The sequence below is a fragment of the Ornithorhynchus anatinus genome, chromosome 8 (genome assembly GCF_004115215.2).
Source record: "Ornithorhynchus anatinus isolate Pmale09 chromosome 8, mOrnAna1.pri.v4, whole genome shotgun sequence".
Taxonomy (NCBI): domain Eukaryota; kingdom Metazoa; phylum Chordata; class Mammalia; order Monotremata; family Ornithorhynchidae; genus Ornithorhynchus; species Ornithorhynchus anatinus.
The window spans coordinates 37,546,122-37,568,050 of record NC_041735.1 but is presented as its reverse complement, the minus strand read 5'-3'; the positions used below and the strand labels follow the sequence as shown (position 1 = coordinate 37,568,050).

At 49.7% G+C, this 21,929-nt stretch overlaps 1 protein-coding gene across 1 annotated transcript in view; it reads left to right on the top strand.

Annotated features, from left to right (window-relative positions):
• Positions 1-17,468, top strand: part of CDCP1 (CUB domain containing protein 1) — a 55,052-nt gene extending 37,584 nt beyond the window's left edge. The window contains exons 5-9 of the mRNA XM_029071222.1: positions 4,478-4,699; positions 5,886-6,266; positions 7,549-7,914; positions 12,230-12,317; positions 14,859-17,468. Of these exons, the coding sequence (XP_028927055.1) occupies positions 4,478-4,699; positions 5,886-6,266; positions 7,549-7,914; positions 12,230-12,317; positions 14,859-15,294 (1,493 nt within the window). The 3' untranslated portion in view covers positions 15,295-17,468. The remainder of the gene's footprint in view (positions 1-4,477; positions 4,700-5,885; positions 6,267-7,548; positions 7,915-12,229; positions 12,318-14,858) is intronic.
• Positions 17,469-21,929: the final 4,461 nt, after the last annotated feature.

Below are 21,929 nucleotides of genomic sequence, written 5' to 3'. Positions count from 1 at the left end.
TCCTCCCCCCGACACACACTCTAGGGCCAGGAGTGAAGGGCTTCACTCCCCTTCCCCTTCTCTTCCCTTTTTAAGAGAACTGTTCACTGGTATTTTGAGCTGGGCATGAACACATGGGAGAGGTGCCCAAAGGATAACCGCAGAGGGTATTAAAACCAATAGAACAGGGATAGTTGAGACTGGCCTGCCTAAAATCCAAGCTTATGGGCTTGGTTAAACACAGTGTTTGATCGTGAATTTGGGCAAGCCAGTGAAGTGTATTGGGGAGTTTGAAGGAGGAGTGCAGGAGGTATCTGAGGACTATGATTTGTTTGCCATTGGTTTGGCTTGAGTGTTTTTGATCGATCTACATCTCCTTTCCTGTCCTGTTGCTCAGGAACCTCTTGTGTTTGCTGAAGAGTAGAGGGACTAAGGCTGGGGGGGGGAGGGGGGCGTTTGGGAGGGGTGCGTGTGTGTGTGTTTTGAAAGTTGCATTTTGATGAGTATGGTGGTGGAGAGGGAGATACCTGCCTCTATTTGGGTTATAGCTGTTCCAGATGTGAGCTAATTTATTTGACAGCAGACCTAGTCCTCTGGCACACCTTAGCGTTTAAAAGCATTGAGTTTCAGAAGTAAATAATCGGTGGGCTAGCAATATCACTTTTCAAAACAATGGAGCCACAGGGTGGGACTTCCAAATTAATTCATCTCCCCCCTGAAAAATTTAAATCATCTTGCTGTTAGCTGGCATAGCCAATCTTCCAGCCTATTAAAACTTTTATTAACCTTGCCACACTGTACGTAGCTACCCTTAAAGTGGTGGCCCCCACCTACCTGGAGTCCAATCACTTCTGACATCCCAGTGCCACGCTTCTGCCCCTTTCTTTCCTACAAACTGTAAACTCCTTGTGGGGGGAGATTATGTCGACCCACTCTCTTGTATTTTCCCAAATGCTTAGTATAGTGCTCTTGCACACAGTAATCGCTCAATAAAGACTGTTGATTGGTCGATTGATCACAGTAATTTTGGTGTGTGTTAGGTAATCACTATGTGCTGGAGTAGATATATAGGTCAGACACAGTCCCTTTCCCACATGAGGCTTACAATCTAAGGTGGCGGGGGGAGAACAGGTATTGAATCCCCCCTTTACAGATGAGGAATCTGAGCCGCAGAGAAGTTAAGTGGCTTATTCAAGGTTACAGAGCAGGCAAGTGGTGATAGAACTACAATTAGAACCCGGGTCCTCTGACTTCCAGGCTCAGACCCTTTCAATTAGGCCACACTTCTTCCTAGACTGTTTCTTCTGTTTTCCCTATTTCCCATTTCAAGAAATCATCCAGACATAGCACTCTGCTAACTCAATTAAGTTATCTCCTTAAAGATCAGGCCTGGGCACGTTTGCATTTCTCTCTTCACCTTCTCCACCCACCACCTCCATTCTCCATCAGCTCTGCTGACTTTTTAGGGAGGAGGGAATTTCCTTTGGCTCCTGGTGGATGGAACCAACCCACTTCCTGGAAAGAGGCAAGAGGTGGAGTCCCCTACCAATCCCAGTGATTCCAGGGCCAATTCCTATGGAACCTCCAAATGGTTAATAGTGGGGGCTAAAGCAAGAGTGGGAAGGAATGCTGACTTCAGAGACCTAAAACCCCAGCACTGCAGCAGAAGCATCTCCAATCTCACTCCCCACCTCCTCTCCTCATCCTTACTTTACTGCAGCAACCCCTCAGGTCTAGAAAGTCTTTATAATGCCAAATTCTTAACTCTGGCTGGGGGGGCGGTGGTGTTGGCAGAGAGGTTCTGCCCTAAGTATACTTTTGTGTTTTTTTTTTCCTTAGGACCATTTAACTTTAGTTCTGCACAAAAGAACCATTCATCCTTTGATTCACGTTCAGATGTAGCTGCTCACGAGCTGCCTCTTAACCTGGGGTGATTGGTGAAGTCTCCATTGTTCATAGTAATAATAATTGTGGCATTTGTTGAGGACTCACCCTTTACCAAGTCCTGTATTAGCACTGAGGGGGATATAGCTTAATCAGGTTAGACACAGTCCCTGTCCCACATGAGGCTCACAGTCAGAAACAGCCATTCAGAATGAGTCTGAAGAAGTATATTATTGCATCCCTTTGGATTCCTCCATCTACAAGCACTTTATTACGAAAGCCCATCGAAGTCAGATAAATGTAAGTTTTTGAGGGCAGTGACCTTACTTTTTACTCTATTTTATGTTCCCAGATGCCTAGAAAGGTGCACAAAGGTGCTCTGTATGTACTAGTAATTGCATCAAGATGTCTGAAAGCCTTCTGGAATTTGAAACTTTGTTCTTTTTTTGAAATCTGTTACCAGATCTAAAAGTCTTATTGGCCCTTCCCTTAAATTGGTCAGGAACAGAGGGAGGAGAGGGAAACAATAATAAGAAAGAGGAAAGAAAGGACTGAAAGTTCTTTGTCAACTGATATCTACTTAGTTGTAAGTTACTTCAGATTCACAGTTGGATAACGAGTGATTTGAAGGTCTATAGAAAGGAGATACCTGCATGTGCTTGGATTTGATTATTTGAATTTATTTCTTTCCCTCCCATTTTCACCGAGATAAATCCTCTATAAAACGGTCAATTCCCCTGTGCTCTTTGCTCAGAAACAATTGTTAATTCAGAGGACAATTAGCAAATTGAGGTGGCAGCAGCATGAGTTTCTGGGATTCCCATGAGCCCACCTGGGGTTTTCTTCCTGGTCTTCAGAGACATACGGAGTCATGGAGATCAGAACCCGGGAGGCAGCTCTAGGGAATGGTCCCTCACCTGCCCTTTATCTGCCCCCTTCTCCTATTGGATTTGCTGTCCAAAAAGTTGGCCTAGGCAGGGCAAGGTTTCTCGGGGGTGCTTGGGTCCAAGGCAGGTCACCATGACCCTTTATCATGGTCATTGTCCTCTTCAAACAGAAGGACAACTCCTATCGTGTGTCTGAGGAGGAGAAGGAGAGGAAGACTCTTCCTTAGGTTATCATGCAAGTTCACTGTCAGGACATCCTGGTGAGGTTGGGAAATCCTGGCATGAGAGACTGGACTCTCCATCCCTGGAGAGCTTTGAAAACAGTATTTATAACCATGGGCACTCACTGTGCATTTGGGTTATGGGGCTGAGCCCACAGCCGGGAGGATAGTCCCAGGGGTGCCATCTGCACCCCCAGACTACCACCCCATCCCCATCCACCCCCTAACCCCCAATCCACCCACTGACCTCTCCCTAGTGTGGGCCGCTAGCTGTCCCCAGCTGTTCTTCTGTGATTCTCTAAGTCCATTCCAGCTCTTGGTTCAGCTCTTCAGATCCATCCGTGACTTAAGCGATACGATTTTTGTATTAGTCGCCCAAAAAATTTAGTAAAAGGCCAGGGATCTAAAGCATCATATGAAACTAAGAAAAGCCAGTTATGTAAGAGTAAAATATGCATTTCTAATATTTAAAAAAAATTGGCCACTCCCAATACTGTCCATATTCTATGTTAGAGTATGGCACAGGCAAGTCTGGACTGGGCTAGTGGAACCTTTGAAGGTCAGTAACAATCTGGGCTAGATTTCTAAGTATCTAAAGGGCTGGGTCACACCTCTTATTTCTTCTGTTATTTTCCTCCGAGTTCTTACTTCAATGCCTTGCACACAGTAGGTGCTCAGCGAATACTGATGATAACGTAGGCCATATTTTCAGATCGAAAGACTGAATTATTCTGCAAGGCTAAATTCCCAAACTATAAATATGCTGTGACAAGACAGCTCATGGCTACCACACTGAAGAGTACATATTTATTATTCTATTTATTTTATCAATGATGTGTATATATCTATAATCCTATTTGTTTGATGCTGTTGATACCTGTCTACTTGTCTCGTTGTCTGTCTCCCCCTTTATAGACGGTGAGATCGTTGTTGGGTAGGGATTGTCTCTGTTTGTTGCCGAATTGTACTTTCCAAGTGCTCAGTACAGTGCTGTGCACATAGTAAGAGCTCAATAAGTATGACTGAATGAATGAAAGGACATTTTGCTGTAATTAGATTTTTCTGGAGAAGAAATGGTTCTGAGAGTTCAGATTTTCAAGACTGACACTACCATCTCCAAGGTGCCATCCAAGCCAGTCAGATCAATGCCTTGGAGAGCAGAGGTGCTAAAGGAAGAGAAAGGATTTGTTTAGAGAGGGGGTACTCACAGGGAAAGCTCTGTTTTTACACTCAAAACTCGCATGGGTGTTATGTCTTCTCTGGGTGGATGTGATGGTCTCCTTTTCCAGATCCACTTCTGAGGATGGGACCCAGGAGAAGCCTTGGGTTTCCCCACTTTTCAGATGGAGAGGACAGGGGCAGCAGACAGTGTTGGAAGCCCATGGGGAAGCCTGGATAAAGGGAACCCTGTGCAATTCAACCCCTTGCAGGTTACCGGAAAGCCGAATGCATTCCCAGCACTGAGTGAGAATGATATCCTCCTCTTCTTCTTGCCCTGTTTTCCAGGTGTGACCTACGAAATTGACTTGAGCACCGAAAAAGTCATGATGTTGACCATAGAACCGAGGCCAGTTCAGAACACCCGGAACTACGTCCCCGCCTGCTTAATCTGCCAGGGGCCTAGGATCTGCAGCCCCAGTTTGACGCTAAAATCAGGCTCCAAATACACAATCTCTTTCCTCTGCAATGATCTGAAGCGTCTGTGGATGTTCGCTGAAAAAAACATAAGTATGATCGGGCTGGGATTCTGGGGTTTTGAGCTCTTGACTGTCCCCTTCTTTTCCAACCTTTTAGTGCCCCTCTCTCTCCCTTTCCCCTTTTTGAGGAGCCACCTGGATGTACAACCATAGTTTGACCCACCAAACCGGTGGTTCAGTATGTAAGTAGATTAGCACTGTCATTGACATTGAAGATGAGATCACAGCCAAGATGCCAAAGAGAAAATTTATACTCAAGGATTCATGGTCTTCTTCAAGTAGTTATTGTGTGCTACAGGGCATGTGCCTGACCCAGAACTGGGCACTTGGAAGGAGTATTCAGAACTAAATCGTCTTTTTGAATGGAGTAACTAATAATAATGATTATGGTATTTGTGCTTGCTATGTGCAAGGCACTGTACTAAGCTCTGGGCACTTAGTATACAACATAATCAGGTACCACATGGGGCTCATAGTCTAAGAAGGAGGGAGGACAGGTATTGAATCCCCATTTTGCAGATGAGGAAAATGGGGCACAAAGAAGTTAAATGACTTGTCCAAAGTCACACAGCAGGCAAGTGACAGAACCGAGGTTAAAACCCAAGTCCTCCGACTCTGAGGCCGGTGCTCTTTCACCTTGCAAAAGCAAATTCAGTCAATCTATCGATCATATTTTTTGAGCCTTTACTTTGAGTGCTTGGGAGAGTACAGTACAGCAATATGACAGATTTAATCCCTACCCATCATAAGCTTACAGTCTAGAGGGTTCATTTTAAAGTTTAAAACTTTCATCCAACCTTCCAATTAACAAATGAGCAACTTGATACTGATACCCCTCCCTTGGAGAAAGGTTGGCTGCATGAGTGAGAGGAGCATCTAAAAGAATGCAAATACCGGGGAGCATTTACAAGTCTGTCTTTTAATCACGTGCCTCACCATAGGATTGGATCTGGGTCGTTAACTTTCTACCCCATTTCAGCCCATTTCAACAGCAGAGCTCCAGGGGCCTTTTTGGGGAGGGTGGATGGAATGACTTGATCATACCTGCAGGAAATGATCTTTACTAGTTCAGACTTCTGCCCAAAGCAAAACCGAGGTCTCAGTTGTAATTCTTTTCCATCCTGTGCCGTAAAATCCCGTTTTTTATAACGAAATGAGGTTTCGAGAAGCCTCTCTGTCCACCATCCTGAGTCCCTCTTCTTTGCTTCTTCTTGTAGCTTGTCTAGATGCCAGGATCTGCCTGGGAAAGAGCTATACCCTCCGTGTGCCTGACGACATCGTCCAGTTGCCAGTGGAGCTGAATTACTTTGCTTGGAAGCTGCTGGCCCCCAAGGACAAGATCAGCATCGAGATGACCCCGATGCTGAGGCTGCAGCAGCACACCCAAGAGAAGCCCTGCACCACGAGCTTCCGCTACATCCTGACCAGCGCCGTCCCCGGCCAGGATCTCCGCTTCGGCTACTACTGCCCCGGGGGCTCGGTGGCGAAGATCCAAGTGAAGCAGGACTTTTCCGTGATGCTGCGGAAGTTCAAGGAAGGCTTCTCCAACGAGTCCTCCGAGCAGGGTCTGGTGGTGAAATTTATAGCTCCTTCCAAAGGTGAGATGCTTTTCCAGTCCACTCATCCAGTCAGTCCGTCCATCGTACTGTGAAGGACCGATTCTGTGCAGGGCACTGCCTCAAGCAGTTGCCCAGAGTACAGTAACAATAATAACGATGTTACTTGTCTAGTGTTTGCTGTGTGTCAAGCACTGTTCTAAGCGCTGGGGTAGATGCAAGTTAATCAGTTTGGACGCAGTCCCTGTCCCACACGGGGTTCACTCTCTTAATCCCTATTTTACAGAGGAGGTAACTGGGGCACAGAGAATTCATTCATTCATATTTACAGAGCACTGTACTAAGTGCTTGGGAGAGTACGATAGAACAATAAACGGACACATTCCCTGCCACAACGAGTTTGCAGTCTAGAGGTGGAGACAGACATTAATATAAATAAATGAAATACAGATATATACATAATTGCTGTGGGCCTGGGAGTGGGGATGAAGTAAGGGAGCAAGTCAGAGTGACACTGAAGGGAGTGGGAGAAGAGGGAAGAAGGGCTTATTTAGAGAAGGCTTCTTGGAAGAGATGTGCCTTCAATAAGGCTATGAAGATGGGGAGAGTCATTGTCTGTCATATATGAGGAGGGAGGGCGTTTCAGGCCAAAGGCAGGACGTGGATGAGAGGTCAAGAGAAAAGTGATTAGCCCAAAGTCACACTGCAGACAAATGGTGGAGCTGGGTTTAGAACCCAGGTCCTTTGACTCCCAGGCCTGTGGTCTAGTCACTAAGACATGCTGCTTCTGGCTTAGTGGATGGAGCACTGAGCGATTAGAGCAGTAGAGTGAATAGACCTATTCGCTTCCCTCACGAGGATTACATTCCGGTGGGGGAAGACAGACACCGAAGTCAACTTCAGGGTAGGGGAAGCAATAGAATATGAAGATCTGTCCAGAAGTGCTGTGGATGTGAGGGGGTGAATACCTCTGCAGAACACCTATCTTCTATCGTAAGGTTCCGGTATATGTATCTGTAGAGTTTTCTTGGTAAAGATACAGAAGTGGTTTACCACTGCCTTCTTTCGAGCAGAAAAACTTGAGCCTCTGCCGTTGTCTCTGATCAGTGTTTTGATCACTTGATCATCAGCCTTCGACTCTTTCCTGTGCCGCTGCTTCCCAGCACAGGTGAATCGACTATATCTCTTCTACTATTTCCACTAGGCCACGGTTTTGGCCCGAGCACGACTCTGAGTCCCTATCCAGAGAGTGGTAGAGTCAAATATCCAAAAGTTATGGGGTTGCAAAATACCCTCTTTGATTTTACTCCCTTCTTGCCTGCAGACGAGGGGCTTTTCACCGTGATCCCAGACCTCAAGGGTAAAGTTTACCTGAGAACCCCCTACTGGGACCGGGGTCTGCCGCCACTGGCCTCGGCGTCCTGGAACATCACCGTCCCCAAGAACCAGGTGGCCCGGCTGGAGTTCTCCAAGGAGCGGATGGGGGTGGCCTGCGAGACGGGCCGGGCTTACATGATCATCCGAGAGCAGATCCCCAAGGCAGAGGAGATGGTCACCCGGGAGGACGAGTTGCTGCCCAAGCCTCAGGTCCTCCATCACAGCTTCTGGGTCAACGTCTCCAACTGCAGCCCGATGAAAGGCAAACAGCTGGATCTGCTGTTCTGGGTCACGCTCTCCCCGAGGAAGGCCGGTAAGTTGACCAGTGTTCTCCCAGCGGGAGTGGCGCACGGCTGGGAGGCTGCGGGAGCTGTGGGCGGGCAGAGTGGAGTTCCTTTTGGCATTAGCCTGATGTGGTTATTTTCGCATGCACGAAATCATCCCCAAACTGCTGGCCATTAGGCATAAAGCACATTCTGACCCCTCTTCCTCCTCCCCCCAGTCCCTTGCCACATTTCCATACCCGCCCCCTACAACAAGGTCCGCCTTTAGGCTAATGGAAGTCTGGTGGGCCCTGGGCCGCCCGACTGTTCCGCTCATGAGCGATGGAATGGAATCACCAACCTTCCCAAACCATGACGGGAAATCATCCATCCTATGTGCGATCTAGATATCCCTTTTTCGTAGGTGTATTTGATCAAACTGAACAAGCAGAGATGTTTTGGGGGGCTGCTTGGAAGCTCCCCTCGGCCATGTACTGAAGTAATAATAATGATTGTGGTATTTAAGTGCTTGCTGTGTGTCAAGCACTGTACTAAGCACTGAGATAGAGATAAGATCCTCAGATCGGACAGTCCCTATCCCACATGGGACTCGTGGTCTAAGCAAGAGGGAAAACAGGTATTGAAACCCTATTATAGATGACGAAACTGAAGCGCAGAGAAGTTAACTGACTTGCCTGAGGTCACACAGCAGGCAAGTGGCGGGGCCAGGATTAGAACCCAGGTCCTCTAACATCCAGACCTAGGCCCTCTCCCCTAGGCCACATTGCTTCAGTGGATTAGGAAGTTTCAGTAGTCAGCCCCTCCAGTAGCACACACACTCACTCTCTCACCTACATCTTCATAATAGTCCCCTGATTTTTTTGGATTCTCATTCATAGGATAGGGAAAAGAAAGTCTTTAAAGGCTCCCTGCTGTGTTTTGGTAACAGCCTTTGAACAGTTCCTTGTGTCTTTCTCGAAAAAAGTAGTGAAGAGTGAGTAGATGGAGCTGTCGAGTGCTGAGTGGGAGGTGGACGGTGTGGAGTCCTGCCTGTGGGGGGCAAAACTCCCCTCTCCCTTGGTGTGGCTGCACTTTGGGACGATCCTTTATTTGCACCTCAATCTGCAGATTTTATAGGGAGGGACAGATTTCATTTAGCAGAAAAGTCTCAAAAATGTGAAAATCCCTCGCCATGAGCCGGTTCAAAATGTTAACTGTGAATTCAGTGGTTCAGAGAAGAGTAGATCTAAGAGGTTCATCCTTCATCAGTTTCCTTTCTTTATTTTGTTGTCTTTTGCAAAAGTAGCAATTTGATTTCCTTCTCCCCTTTAGCTCATAATTACCTCTTTTCACTGGCTAGGTGAGGATCCATCCACTAGTTACCCAGCTGTAGCTCATAAACAGACCATTAAAGATTCTGTGACGTAACTAGCATTGCAAATTTCTGGAACACAGCCTCTGCTCAGGTGACTTCCAGAGCCTCCCAGTCGTGCCCCACCCAAAGCAGAACAGAGACTGGGCCGAATCCAGACATTGTTTGGGGTTCTGGGTCACGCTAGTGGTAATCGATGTGAGTGTGACTATATCTCTTTATGGCTGGCATCCAGACAGTTCCTTGTTCTGAAATGCAGTTTTGCGATTGGAGGAGAGATCTGTAGTTAAGGAGGGGATTGGTAGACTCTCCTGGAGAATTTGTTGGCCAGAGTCCATGGAGTTTCACAGAATGAGAATCTGGCTCAGGTTAGGTATAAAATGTGTTCATCACATAGCTCTAGATGTGTGTGTGTGGACAGGTGGAGGGGAAGGAGAGAACAGGATATCCCTATGATAGCAATCCCCTACGATAGGCCGCTGACATCTTCACTGCTTGACTTTCTTGCACCGCCCATACTTCTTGCATTGCTTGGTTTCCGGTGCTGCTTGCTCTTCTCTCTCAGGGACTCAAGTTGGGCCTAACCCTCCGTCAGGGTTAAACACCAGCCCCCCAGCAGCCCTATCTCATTCACTAAGTCGTATTTATTGAGTGCTGACTGTGCAGGTGACCCCTGAAGACCACAGGTGTCATGGGGAGGCTTGAGCGATCTTGCAACTGAGAAGCAGCGTGGCCTGGTAGTTAAAGCACTGGCCTGGGAGTCAAAAGGACCTGGGTTCTAATCCTGGCTCCGCCTCTTGTCTGTTGTGTAATCTTGGGCAAGTCACTTCACTTATCTGTGCCTCAGGTACGTCATCTGTAAAGTGGGAATTAAGACTGTGGACAGGTGGAGGGGAAGGAGAGAACAGGACATCCCTGTGGGAGCAATGGACTGAATGGGACATGGACTGAATCCAAGCTGATAAGCTTGTATCTACCCTAGCGTTTAATACGGTGCCTGGCCCATTGTAAACACTTAACAAATACCATTAAAAAAAAAGGGGTTCCTCACCCTTTGCCAGGGGAAGGCCAGGGCCGTCAAGGCAGCGTGGGAAGGCCAGTCTGAGGCTGGGCACAGTCCGTGGGGACGACTGGCCCAGCGGAGGGTCCAGGGAGGAAATCCAGCAGGTCATCCCCTGGCCTGGCAGAGTCATTCCAATCCCTCATCTCTCCGCCAGCTAGGAGGAGATGTGACCTCAAACGGTGAGCCACTGTGGGAGCGAGACAGAGCCGGGGATCCTGGGGTTCTAAGCGTTTCCACTTCACCGTGAGGACCGCAGACCCAGCATCAAGTGGCTCAGCCCCACCGCTCCATCCCCCATTTATCCTTGCCCCAGATCTCCTCCTGGGACTCGAACATCCTGGAGCTTAAAAATGAATCGGTTGGTCCATCAGTCAGTGATATTGCCAGTGGACTGTATGCTGAACACAGAACTAAGCACCTGGGAGAATGCCACAGAAACAAAAGGCGAGATCCCCGCCCTTGAAAAACTTAGTCTAGTGGGGGCGAAAGCAGACGTGTTATTTATAAAAGAGTCGGAGGAGGTGGAAGATCAAGGGTAAAGCTGGAAGCATCCAGAGTTTGGAAAGATGAATAGATAAAATGCATGCAAAGCAATGTAGTCCTAACTGTGGCATTTAAGTGCTTTCTACGTATCAGTCGCTGTACTAAGCCCTGGGGTGGATGCAACAGATCACATTGGACACAGTCCCTGTCCCACATGGGGCTCACAGTCTTAATCTCCATTTCACAGATACGGTAACTGAGGTTCAGAGAAGTGAAGTGACTTGCCCAAGGTCACCTAACAGACAAGTGGTGGAGTCAGGTCCTTCTGCCTTCCAGGCCCATGGTCTATCCACTAGGCTTTGCTGCAGTATGTATGTAATTGTTAAGAGCTGAGAGTGGGTGATGGGTTGACACGCCTAAGGGTGTTGGGAGTTGATCAGGGAAGATTTTCTGAAGGGGATGGTATTTCAGGAGGCCTTGAAGGTGGAGAGGGCTGTAGTCTGACAAGTTACAAAGAGGAGGAGGTTTCAGACGAGGGAAAAACATGAGTGAGGGGACTGTGGTGGGAGAGTGAGTTTGGGCAAAGAGTGTGAGCTGGGAATTAGTAGGAGAAGAGTATGTGTCATATGAATGGAGCTTGGGGAGAGCAATCCCCAACTCCCAGACATTCTGCTCTCCAATTTCTACATCCGATCCCCTTTTCCTCTGAGGGTCCCAGGAGTCCTGGCCTGCATAGGCCTCACACAGCTGGGTGACCTTGGGCAAGTCACTTAACTTCTCTGTGCCTCAGCTACCTCATCTGTAAAATGGGGATTAATTGTGAGCCTCACATGGGACAACCTGATTACCCTATATCTCCCCCAGCGTTTAGAACAGTGCTCTGCACATAGTAAGCACTTAACAAATACCAACATTATTATTCCTTCTCCAACTTCACAGCCCCTCAGAAACCTATATATCCTATCCTCAAGCCCTAATCAGCCTTCCCTTAAATGAACCTTTAAGTCTGGTGAAGCAGTTAATAATCCCTCTTCTTTCCTGTCCTTAATTTCCTATAATCCTCTCCTCCGTCTCTGCATCTCTGCTCACCTTAGTGGCCAAGTTAGATCTTTCTTTTTCTCCCTTGACCTGCCTAAGCGCGTTCAGCGTATCGATTCCTCTCCGATCAGTGTCCCTCTGCCTCTGCTCTCCTGTAGAAAGCGGCCTGCGTACCTGTAACCCCGCCCTTCATTTCTCTGCTTCGGAATCATTTCCCCTTCCCTCTGCGTGCTCCTCAGCCAAGGCCCGGTCCCGGCTAGTTCGGGCAAGTTCAGCGTGGCCGAGGATAAGCCGGGCACGCGCTCCTGGGGCGGATCTTGTCGGGGCCCCTCTGAGTTGGACCTCGGTCTATCATTTGGCGGAGCCTGGAGAAGACATCCATTCCTGTTTTCTTTGTCTCCGTGTACAGACCTGACCGTCGTCATTCTCGCGGCTGTCGGCGGCGGGGCCACCTTGCTGTTTGCCCTCGGACTCGTCATCTGCTACACCAAGAGGAAGTAGGTCCAGTTCCTTTTTAGGTGGCTGAAAGGCCCAGTTGCGGTGCCCATCCCGATTCTCGGTTGTCTTTTCTTGGCTCATTTCCTGCCGAGCGTTGCGGACTGAACTTTGTACTTCAGATGGGGAGTGAACAGGGAAGGGGGAGAAACTGGTACTCTGAGAAGCCAGCAATCTCCGCTACTGCTTATCAATCTTAGATTGGGTCCTGGGAATCATTTACTAGTTATTAATATGGAGGCCCTCCTGGCACGGATCCCCACCACTTGAAGGCATTCACTGTCCTGGCTGTCGGCTCCGAAGCCAGCCTGTGGCTTTGGAAAACAGTCTCTTCCTCGCCAACTGGCTGTCTTCCTCCAATTCCTCATAAAGATCGACTGTTCTCGATTCTCTACATTCCAGCCCACACCCCAGAAGCACCAGACGAACCTGGGGGAACATAAGTTCATCATTCATTAGAGGCAGACGGAGGGAACACACGTTTGAATGAGTCAGTCAGTGAGTCTCCCACCCTCTCACGCTGTCAGCTTCGGTTTTACACGAGGGAAATAGCTCTGTCTTAGTCTGTGAGAGCGTACGCCAGGATCAGATTCTCCCGGGCGTTCGGGGGAATCGGTTGGGTTGTATCTCCCTGTCCTGCGGTGGAGTGGTTACTCAGACTTGCTTCTGAAGGATGGTTTCAAACTCCTTCTTTGCGACTGTCACGGTCCCTAAGATGTCTGACTGCCGGGCTTTCCCTGCTGTTTGTCCATCACGGTCGGGGTGACCATCCTACAGTAGGTGACAGCCCCACTTAGAGAAACTGGCAGGGGCTGAAGGGGAGAAGCAGCCTATCTAGTGAATAGAGCGTGGGCCTGGGAGTCAGAAGGACCCGGGTTCTAGTCCCGGCTCCTCCACTCGTCGCTGGGTGACTTTGGATGAGTCACAACTTCTCTGAACCTCAGCTGCCTCATCTGTAAAATGGAGATTGAGTCTGTGAGCCCCATGAGGGACGTGAACTGTGTCCAACTTGATTAGTTTATATCTATCCCAGCGCTTAGAACAGTGGCTGGCACATAGGAAGTGCTTAACACAGAGTAGTCGAGAGAGCACGGGCCTTGGAGTCGGAAGGGTTCTATCTAATTCCGGCTCCGCCACTTGTCTGCTGTGTGACCTTGGGCAAGTCACTTCACTTCTCGTTGCCTTGGCTGCCTCGTCTGTAAAATAAGGATTGAGACTGCGAGCCTCATATGGGACAGGAAGTGTGTCCAACTTGAATTACTTGACCTCATCTGTAGAATGGGGATGAAGACTGTGAGCCCCACCTGGGACAACCTGATCACCTTGTATCTACCCCGGTGCTTAGAACAGTGCTCTGCACATAGTAAGCGCTTAACAAATACCAACATTATTATTATTATTACTTGTATCCACCTCAGCGCTTAGTATGGTGCCTGGCACATAGTAAGTGCCTAACAAATACCATTATTATTATCATTATTAGCCAATACCATAAAAAAAGTCTTCGGGTGCAGAACCAGCTTGGTGTGTTGCAAATTTGCGGTGCCATTGGGCGTGTCATTGGCAGTGTGTGCAATTTGGACTTCTTGCCCCCAAGGAGGAAGAGGTTGCCACCGTCCATCGGGGCATGGACTTTGAGGCGTCTCTAGATGCACCCTTTCAATCCACTAGAAAGAGGCAATTTATTCTAAGTTCAGCAAGGTCCAAGGAGCCACTCCAGGCAGACAGTTGACATGCTTTAAGGCTCCGGGTCCTAGAGAAGATATTTTACTCTGAGTCCCAGTAGTGATGGGTCAGCTGTCTTCTTCTTCCTTTTCCTTAGTCTTGCCTCTCCTCTCGTTGTCACTTGAACTTCAACTGTTCGGCCCCCTTGCAGAGTGCAAAGTATAAAACAGGTCGGGTTTTATTCACAGAAGTTTTTCTAGTGTCAGTGGTTTGGCGAGTTAAAGTAGTTCTGGTTGTCATTTAAACTAAGGCAGAAGCTTCCTCCAAAGTGTCAGCATTGGAGAGGCAGACACCTGACCATTCAAAGGCAGTGAAGGACGAGTCACCCCAAAAATACTCCCACCTCACTTTCCCCTTCTCCCCTCCCCGTCCTACCCCCGCTTCAGTATTCTCTCGGTTTCTTCTGTAAAAATTGCTCATGAGGAAAGGTATTCCTCTGACTTCTGAGCCTTCCCTGAGTGCAGGTTGACCCGCTGGATTGGTGAGGAGGGATGGGGTTGATATCGATAGGCCTGGGGTTGGCAGCGGTCCAAGATGGGCCTGTGTGGGGTGCCAGCCGAGACCCCGGCTTGTCTTGGGGAGGGGAGGGCCTAGAGATATCCCGGAAGGGGGTTGATGTGGGATGTTGAGAGTTGCCGCCCCCACCTCGTCTTCACCTTCCGCCCCACCACGTCACCGCTGCTGTCTCCCTCGAACAGGGACTGTGGGTTGGCCGCTGAGGGGGTGGCGGGGCCCGGGCCTCAATGTTGCCTGCCGACCCGGTGACCTTCCTCACTTGTTTGCTTGCTTCTCCTCCCCCCACCGACTCCTTCCAACAGGAAAAAGGACTTCGGTAAGCACCCCGCCGTGGGCATCTACAACAGCAGCGTCAACATCCAGGCACCCGGGCAGGCCGAGAAGTTCCGGAAGAGACGGAAAGACAACGATTCTCACGTTTACGCGGTGATCGAAGACACCATGGTGTACAGGGACCTGCTCAAGGGATCCAATGGCTCCGTCCCCGAGGTGGATGTGTACCGCCCCTTTGAGGGACCGACGGCGAGCGTGCCCCCCTCCCCGCCTCCCATCTGTTCCAGGGCGGGGACAAAAAGGCCGAGCACCGAGGACTTTTCTTCCTTCCTTCCCGTTTCGGAGAGCGAGCCGTACACCTTTTCCCATCCCAAGCCCGACGAGCAAACGGTCAACGGGGACACAGCGGTGCCCTTGCTGGATGGCAAGGAACAGGGGGAGCAGGGGGAGGCGACGGAGCAGTGACACGAAGCCGGGCCACAGACTCCTTGGCGGGGAGCCGCCTGGCATGTCATGGGGCCGGTGTGGCCTGGAGGCAACCGAGGGAAGAGAATTCTCTAGGCAACAGAGGGCGTGTGTGTGTGTGTGTTTCTGGATGCAGCTTCGTCCTTTTCCCTTAATCACCTCAAGCTTTAGCTTTCACAACGAATTGTGAGAATTCCAGTCGGTTGGTGCCTGCCACTGCTGCAGATATTTTTTCCCGGAAAGTGGCCATCAGAGCCCGTCCCCTATTTTTATCGTGAAACTCTGTGGGCGGAAAAGCAGCAGCCCCAGGACCGAGGCTTGAATGACGGAACCCAGCCAGCGGAGGGACAAACTGCGGGAGAGAGGTGATTCTGCCAGCCACTGGTCCCCTTGGGGGGAGAGAGAGAGAAAGAGAGAGAGGCGAGAACTTGCCGTCCAACTTCCTTCTGGCAGGTTGGCCATCCGCAAGCTAACTTCCAGGGAGGCGCCTCTGCTTCACAGGCTGAACGACACTAGAAAAAGCAGCATATCTGACGAGAGAGCGCTTCAAATTGTTCTGGTGAAGGGAATACTGAAGAGCCAAGATTTCAGCTCTCCTGGGATGGAGACAAGACTGGGGCTTGTTTGCAACAAGATTAGAAGTACCCCACCTTTCGCGCCCCCCCCCCCCCCCGCCCCCATGTCCCACATCACCCTGGGAGTCGATTGCCCCTGGGTTCCTTCATCGCATTCCTGATGTAGGAGCCACCGTGGCTTTGTGCTCCTCAAGTATGTACTGAGTGCCCTCCACTTCTTATTTTGCTTCGGTTTGGTGTCAGCGATGATGGCTTGTTCCGACCCTGTCGTGCTTAAGGGAGGCACACTTTTTTCCCCTCCCCTTTAAGAGTAAGAAAATGAAATGTTTGAGGGACAAACATGATGATGAGTTGGCTCGCTCTCTCTCCCACCTGATTCCCTGACTTGCCTCCCAGCACTACCAGTTACTTGCGGAAACATTTTAGCCGGAATTTTTACTGAAAGGACAGCTTCAGTAAATGGAATTCAGCTTGTCTTTGCCAGTGGGTCTTTCAGTGTGTCTTTAAGTCTTCACCGGGTAAGGATTTATTGTGGCCTATTTCTTAGGGGACGAGATTGACGACAAACCCAGCAGGCAGAGAAAAAAGTGTACCCCGTGGTGGCCGAACACCGGCTCTCTGCCACCTTGAAGCCAGTTCGGGTTATTGGTGACGGGCAGAGTGAGTTCTGCCGAAACCAGGTCGTTCCAGGTTGATGTCCAACTTGAATTGCATTTTCAGAAAACAGTCTGTCCTCTGTGGAATGTCTCTGAGTGTGCTTTGGCCCTGTTCACAAGGAAGGGCTCATATACCTTTTAGGGTGCCTCTCGTCCTTATTTCTGTGGCACTTTGCCAAAACATGGAGAAGCAGAGGCAGCATAAGTCAATCATCTGGAAAATCAGGCTCTGCCTTGACTTCTCCCAGCAGCCTATTATTTCCACAAAGAGAAGTCTGCGGTCGGCCAATTTCTGCTCGCTCCCATTTTGTTCAGACTGACTTTGTCCCTTGATCCTTTGGCCAAGGAAAGGAGCCTTTTTTTTTTTAAAATAGCCCTCTGGCAACCATAAATGCATCAATTTGCAATAGATCTTGGGTTGGGTGGCCAACGTTATCACAGTTCAGTTTGTCGCTCTTTGACCAAGACCGGCAAAGTTACCTAGCGCCAACTCAGAAGTGTTTGGGTGTTTGACTTTCAGACCGCTGGGCAATTGTTTTTCCCATTTGGCATGATGCCATCCTATGCCAGGGCCCTCTGCTCCCTGGATCTGGGAACGGTCCCTGTTCTCCAGGTCCCGCATCCCGTATTCCAGTCTGCCGCCAGGATCACTCCAGCCTGACGCCCACATCACCTCTGCCCACATATTAGGTAGTCTTACTTGTGGCCTGGTGGTTCTACATGCCTTCTTAAAGAGGGGAAACGCCTCTCTCCTTACCAGACATGTGTTTCTATCTCCCGTGGCAGAGCGAGTCCCTGGCTCCACGTCCCGTTCCCGTGACTCTCCGGGGTTCAGACAGAAAGTAACTTATTTGCTGTAAGATATGTTTTGTTTTTTAGGGTGGCATGTTATTGCTTTCTTATCTTTTAATTTTTTTTAATAAAAAGAAACATCCCGACCAAGTGTGTGTTTGGTGGATCGAGTGCTCCAGGTGTTGCATTCCCCTGATTTCCCTGGGCCCCAGTTTCTGAGTGATTTTTCCAGGCTAGACCAACACTGGTCTGGCAGACAATATTAATAATAATAATTGTGGTATCTAAGCATTTACTATGTGCGGAGTGCTTTACTAAACGCTGGGATAGATAGGTCAGGTCAGACACAGCCCCTGATCCACATGGGGCTTATAGACTAAAGAGTAGAGAGAATAGGATTGGAGAAGCTGAGGCACCAAGAAGTTAAGTGACTTGCTCAAGGTCACATGGCAGGCAAGTGATGGAGGTGGGAAGAGAACCCAGGTCCTCTGATTCCCAGGTCTTACCTCATTCCACTGCCAACTCACTGTGTGAGAAGTTCTCTCTTTTGTTAATGAAATAAAGTGACAAAGGCATTGTGTCATTTACTAGGATGTATTTTCAATAGTTTAAAGGAGGGGTAAAAAATCACAGCTGGTCCTAGCCTAACCCTGACAAGTTTCCATTCTAAGCAGCTAATCAAACTTCTCTCTCCCCCTTCTCTCCAACTCTCTCTTCTCCATCCCCCTAACACCAGCCCCAATCCACATTCATTTCTGGCCTCACTGGCTGGTAAGCCCCCACACTGGGAGCCTCAGCCCCTTTCAGGGGAATGGGAGATTCACTGGGACCGGAAAACTGAGAAGCAGCAGGGCCTGGTGGACAGAGCATAAGCCTGGAAGTCAGGAGACCTGTGTGATCTTGGGCAAGTCCTTTCTGTTCTCTGTGCCTCCACTTCCTCATCTATATAATGAGAATTAAATACCCATTCGCATCTCCCTTAAACTTGAGCTCCTTAAGGGACAGGGATTGTGTGTGATCTGCTTATATTGTGTCTATTGTATCATAGAAGGGCTTCATAAATACCATTGTTATTATTCATCTTTCGAGTTGAGGGACCACAACTCTGAAGAGCATCGAGATCCCCCCCGTCTCTACAAGATAGTGAATCAGAAGCAAGGTGGAGGCGTCTCTACAGCTCTTCCAGCTCATCAGAGCCCATCCAGGCTGGGCAAGAACACGTTTACATATTCCCTCACTCTGGTAAAAGCAACCTCCTGCCTGATGGGGTGGAAGGAGCTAAGGAGAGTGTTCACCCCTGAATTGAGGTGTTAGTTGTGCACTTTAGAAACCCAGGGGAGAGACTGGTGTCTGGCTCTCTGGATGTGTGGTGGTCTGCACCTAGTAAGTGCTCCATAAATACCACTGATGGATTGCGAATCGCCGTGAGCTGTGGATGCCGACCAGGAGGTGAGACCAGCGGTTCCTGTCAAGGGGCCGCCTGGTCACCGGTCCCGAGTCCCGGCCCGGGAGGTCAGTTTCATCCCTTCTAGGAATGGTGCCTACTGCAGCGGGGAGACCCCCCCAAGCCCGGAGCCACAGTGACAGCTGAGATCGGCCACCCCGACCGTCGCTAGAAGAGCCCGCGTTCGTGTGAGTGTTGGACCCGCTCTGGCAAACTCTCTTCCCAAACCGCTGGGTAATTAAGCTTTCATTGACCCCCACCCACACTTATCAGTGCTATCTACCCCCTGCCCCTTTTTATTATTTTTTTATGGTATTTGTTAAGCGCTTACTGTATGCCGGGCACTGTTCTAAGAGTTGGGGTAGATTCATACTAGGTTGCTTCTTCTGTTCCTTCAACCCCTACTCCAAGGGAACACAGCATCGGCCTATATTAACAAACAGGAATTCAGCCCCTTCTTTCCCCCCCGAGCTCTTTCCCCTTAGGCCTGCCTGGATTTCTTTGAGGGGGTCAGTAAGTTGGGTCATTGCTGCTTGTTGTTGTGGTATTTAAGAGCTTACTAGATGCCTAGCACTGTTCTCAGCACTGGCACGGATACAAGTTTATCAGATTGGACACAGGCCCTGTCCCAAATGGGGCTCACAGTCTAAGTAGGAGTACTTGGTAAGAAGCAGCTTTGCCTAGTGGACAGAGCATGGATTTGGGAATCAGAAGGAACTGGGTTCTAATCCTGGCTCCACCACTTGTCTGCTGTGGGACCTTGGGCAAGCCACTTCACTGCCCTGTGCCTCAGTTACTTCATCTGTAAAGTGGCGATTAAGACTGAGTCGCATGTGGGACATGGACTGTGTCCAACTTCATTAGCTTGAATCTACCCCAGTGCATAATGCGGTGCCTGTAACATAGGTAGTGCTTAACAAATACCATTAATAATAATTTTAAAAAAGGTAGGATTTAATCTGCATTGTACAGATGAGTGCTCTGAGGCACGGAGAAGTGATTTGCCCAAGGTCATACAGCAGGCAGGTGGCGGAGCTGGGACTAGAACCCAGGTCCTCTGACCCGGGCCAGTGCTCTTTCTACTAGGCCTCACTGCTTCTCTTAGGCCTGGCTTTCAGGGGCGATGAGATCAAGCAAGGGGATAAAGGTGAAGGGACTAGTTATGAGAGCTGGAATTTCGAGAAGTGAGAGGCAGCAGGTGAGGAAGGAAGGAGGGGCCAGGCACCATTTCCCCATGTGGAAAAGCAGCTTTAGCTTGGCCTATTAGGTGGTGGCTTTGAGCCTCTGCCGTCAGCCTGCCCCACTGCGGTCTCTGGAGGTGGCTGAAATGGGCCAGATGGACTCCGAACGAAGTCCTGCAATGGCCCGAGTCCAAAGGGAGCCGATAACCTGGGGCCTGCCCAAAATCAGCCCCCAGACAGCCAGAGGGATTTTTAGTGTATAGCGGCTGCTGCTTCCAGCCTGAAGTAAATTCAGTATATTTCAGGGTTTGGGGAAATAACTAATTCCTGGGCCATAGTTAGCTAGGTCTTTTTGCTTAAATTAACTTTTCCCTTCCGATTTCCTTTAATTCCAGTCCCAGACAGAGGAACCAGGCAGCCCGAAAGCTCCATGCTCATACAAAGTGTGACACTGACCTGCCGTCTTGGGTAGGATCGTGGAGAGCGACTGTGGCTAAGCAAGAGGAGTTTGTGAGTTCTGATGTTGGCCCTGCCAGATTCCCTTGGCTCATCCCTTCTCTGCCCTGTCTCAGAGCTCCCGGACCCTCGGGGGGGTCTTTGGCCTCCACGGGATTACTCCGGGCCAGATTTGGGTTGGAACCGGCCTCTGGGAGGAGGAGAGATTAGACCACCCTGTGGGAGGCCACATAATCACAGCAGAGGCTGCCCCTCAAACTGCCTCCCAGAGCCCCTCGTCCCTCCTCCTCCTCTGACCTCATGCCCATCCTAGTTCTGCTCTGTGGGAGTGGAGCCCGGGCCCGCCAGCTCCCCCGCCTCTGAGAGGTTCCATCCGGAGAACCGCACCATCAGAGTCGATGCTTTTCAACTCCGCCTGGGCGGCAACGCGAAGCAGCGACTGGGACAGACTGTCTCCCCAGACGTTTGGGTCTCCAGTGATCAAATGGATTTTGGACTCTGACCGGGGCTTGCGGAGAGCCAAGGAAGGTCCAGGACTGTATTGATCTTTTTCCTCTTCCTTCCTGCAAGGCGCCAGTCACTCTGGCTTCTCACCCTCCATCCCCCGGATGCGGACCCAGCCCTGTGTGTACCCGGTGACAGGAGGTTGACATCCTGGATCTGCTGATCTCTGGGTTCAGCCCCTTTCCCCGCAACGAGGGCTCTTTTTCCAAGTTACCGGTGGGGGTGGATGATGGTGTCCTGTTTAGGTCAGGTCAGTCAGACTTCAGGTCAGGCTTAAGCCAGCGTGTTTTGGGCCCGTCATCCATCAGGCTGTTCTGTGATTGGTGAGGGGGCCTCTCATAGGATGGCTGCCAAACCTCCCCTGGATGAGAACTGGATTTTTAATCTCTGTGCTGAGAGTTTCTCAAGCCCCTTCCCGTGAGGTGGTCCCTGTCCTTCTCCTCCAGGGGCTCCCCCCACGCCGAAGGGGACCTGCTCGAGAACATCAACTCCTCCTCCCCACCCCATGTCGTATCCAGCTCATATTCAATAGTATTTATTGAGCGCTTACTATGTGCAGAGCACTGTACTAAGCGCTTGGAATGTACAAATCGGTAACAGAGACAGTCTCTGCCCTTTGACAGGCTTACAGTCATACCCTGCAGAGACACTCTAAAGGCTCTCAGTCTCTTTCCCTGGTTTGGGTTTAAGCGCTTACTATGTGCCAGGCACTCTACTAAACGCTGGGCGGATAGAAGAAAATCGGGTTGAACACAGTCGCTGTCCCACATGGGGCTCACAGTCTTAATCCCCATTTTACAGATGAGGTAGCAGAGGCCCAGAGAAGTGAAATCACCTGCCCAAGGTCACACAGCAGACACATGGCAGAGCCGGATTTAGAATCCAGGTTCTTGCGAGTCCCAGGCCATGCTGCTTCTCATAAAAGGTTGGGGTCATTTTCCTGGACCATCCGTCCATAATGAGTAATTAGAGAGTGACGTTAGAGACGTTAGAAACTTTCGAAGCATTTGGTTAAGTTAATGAACAA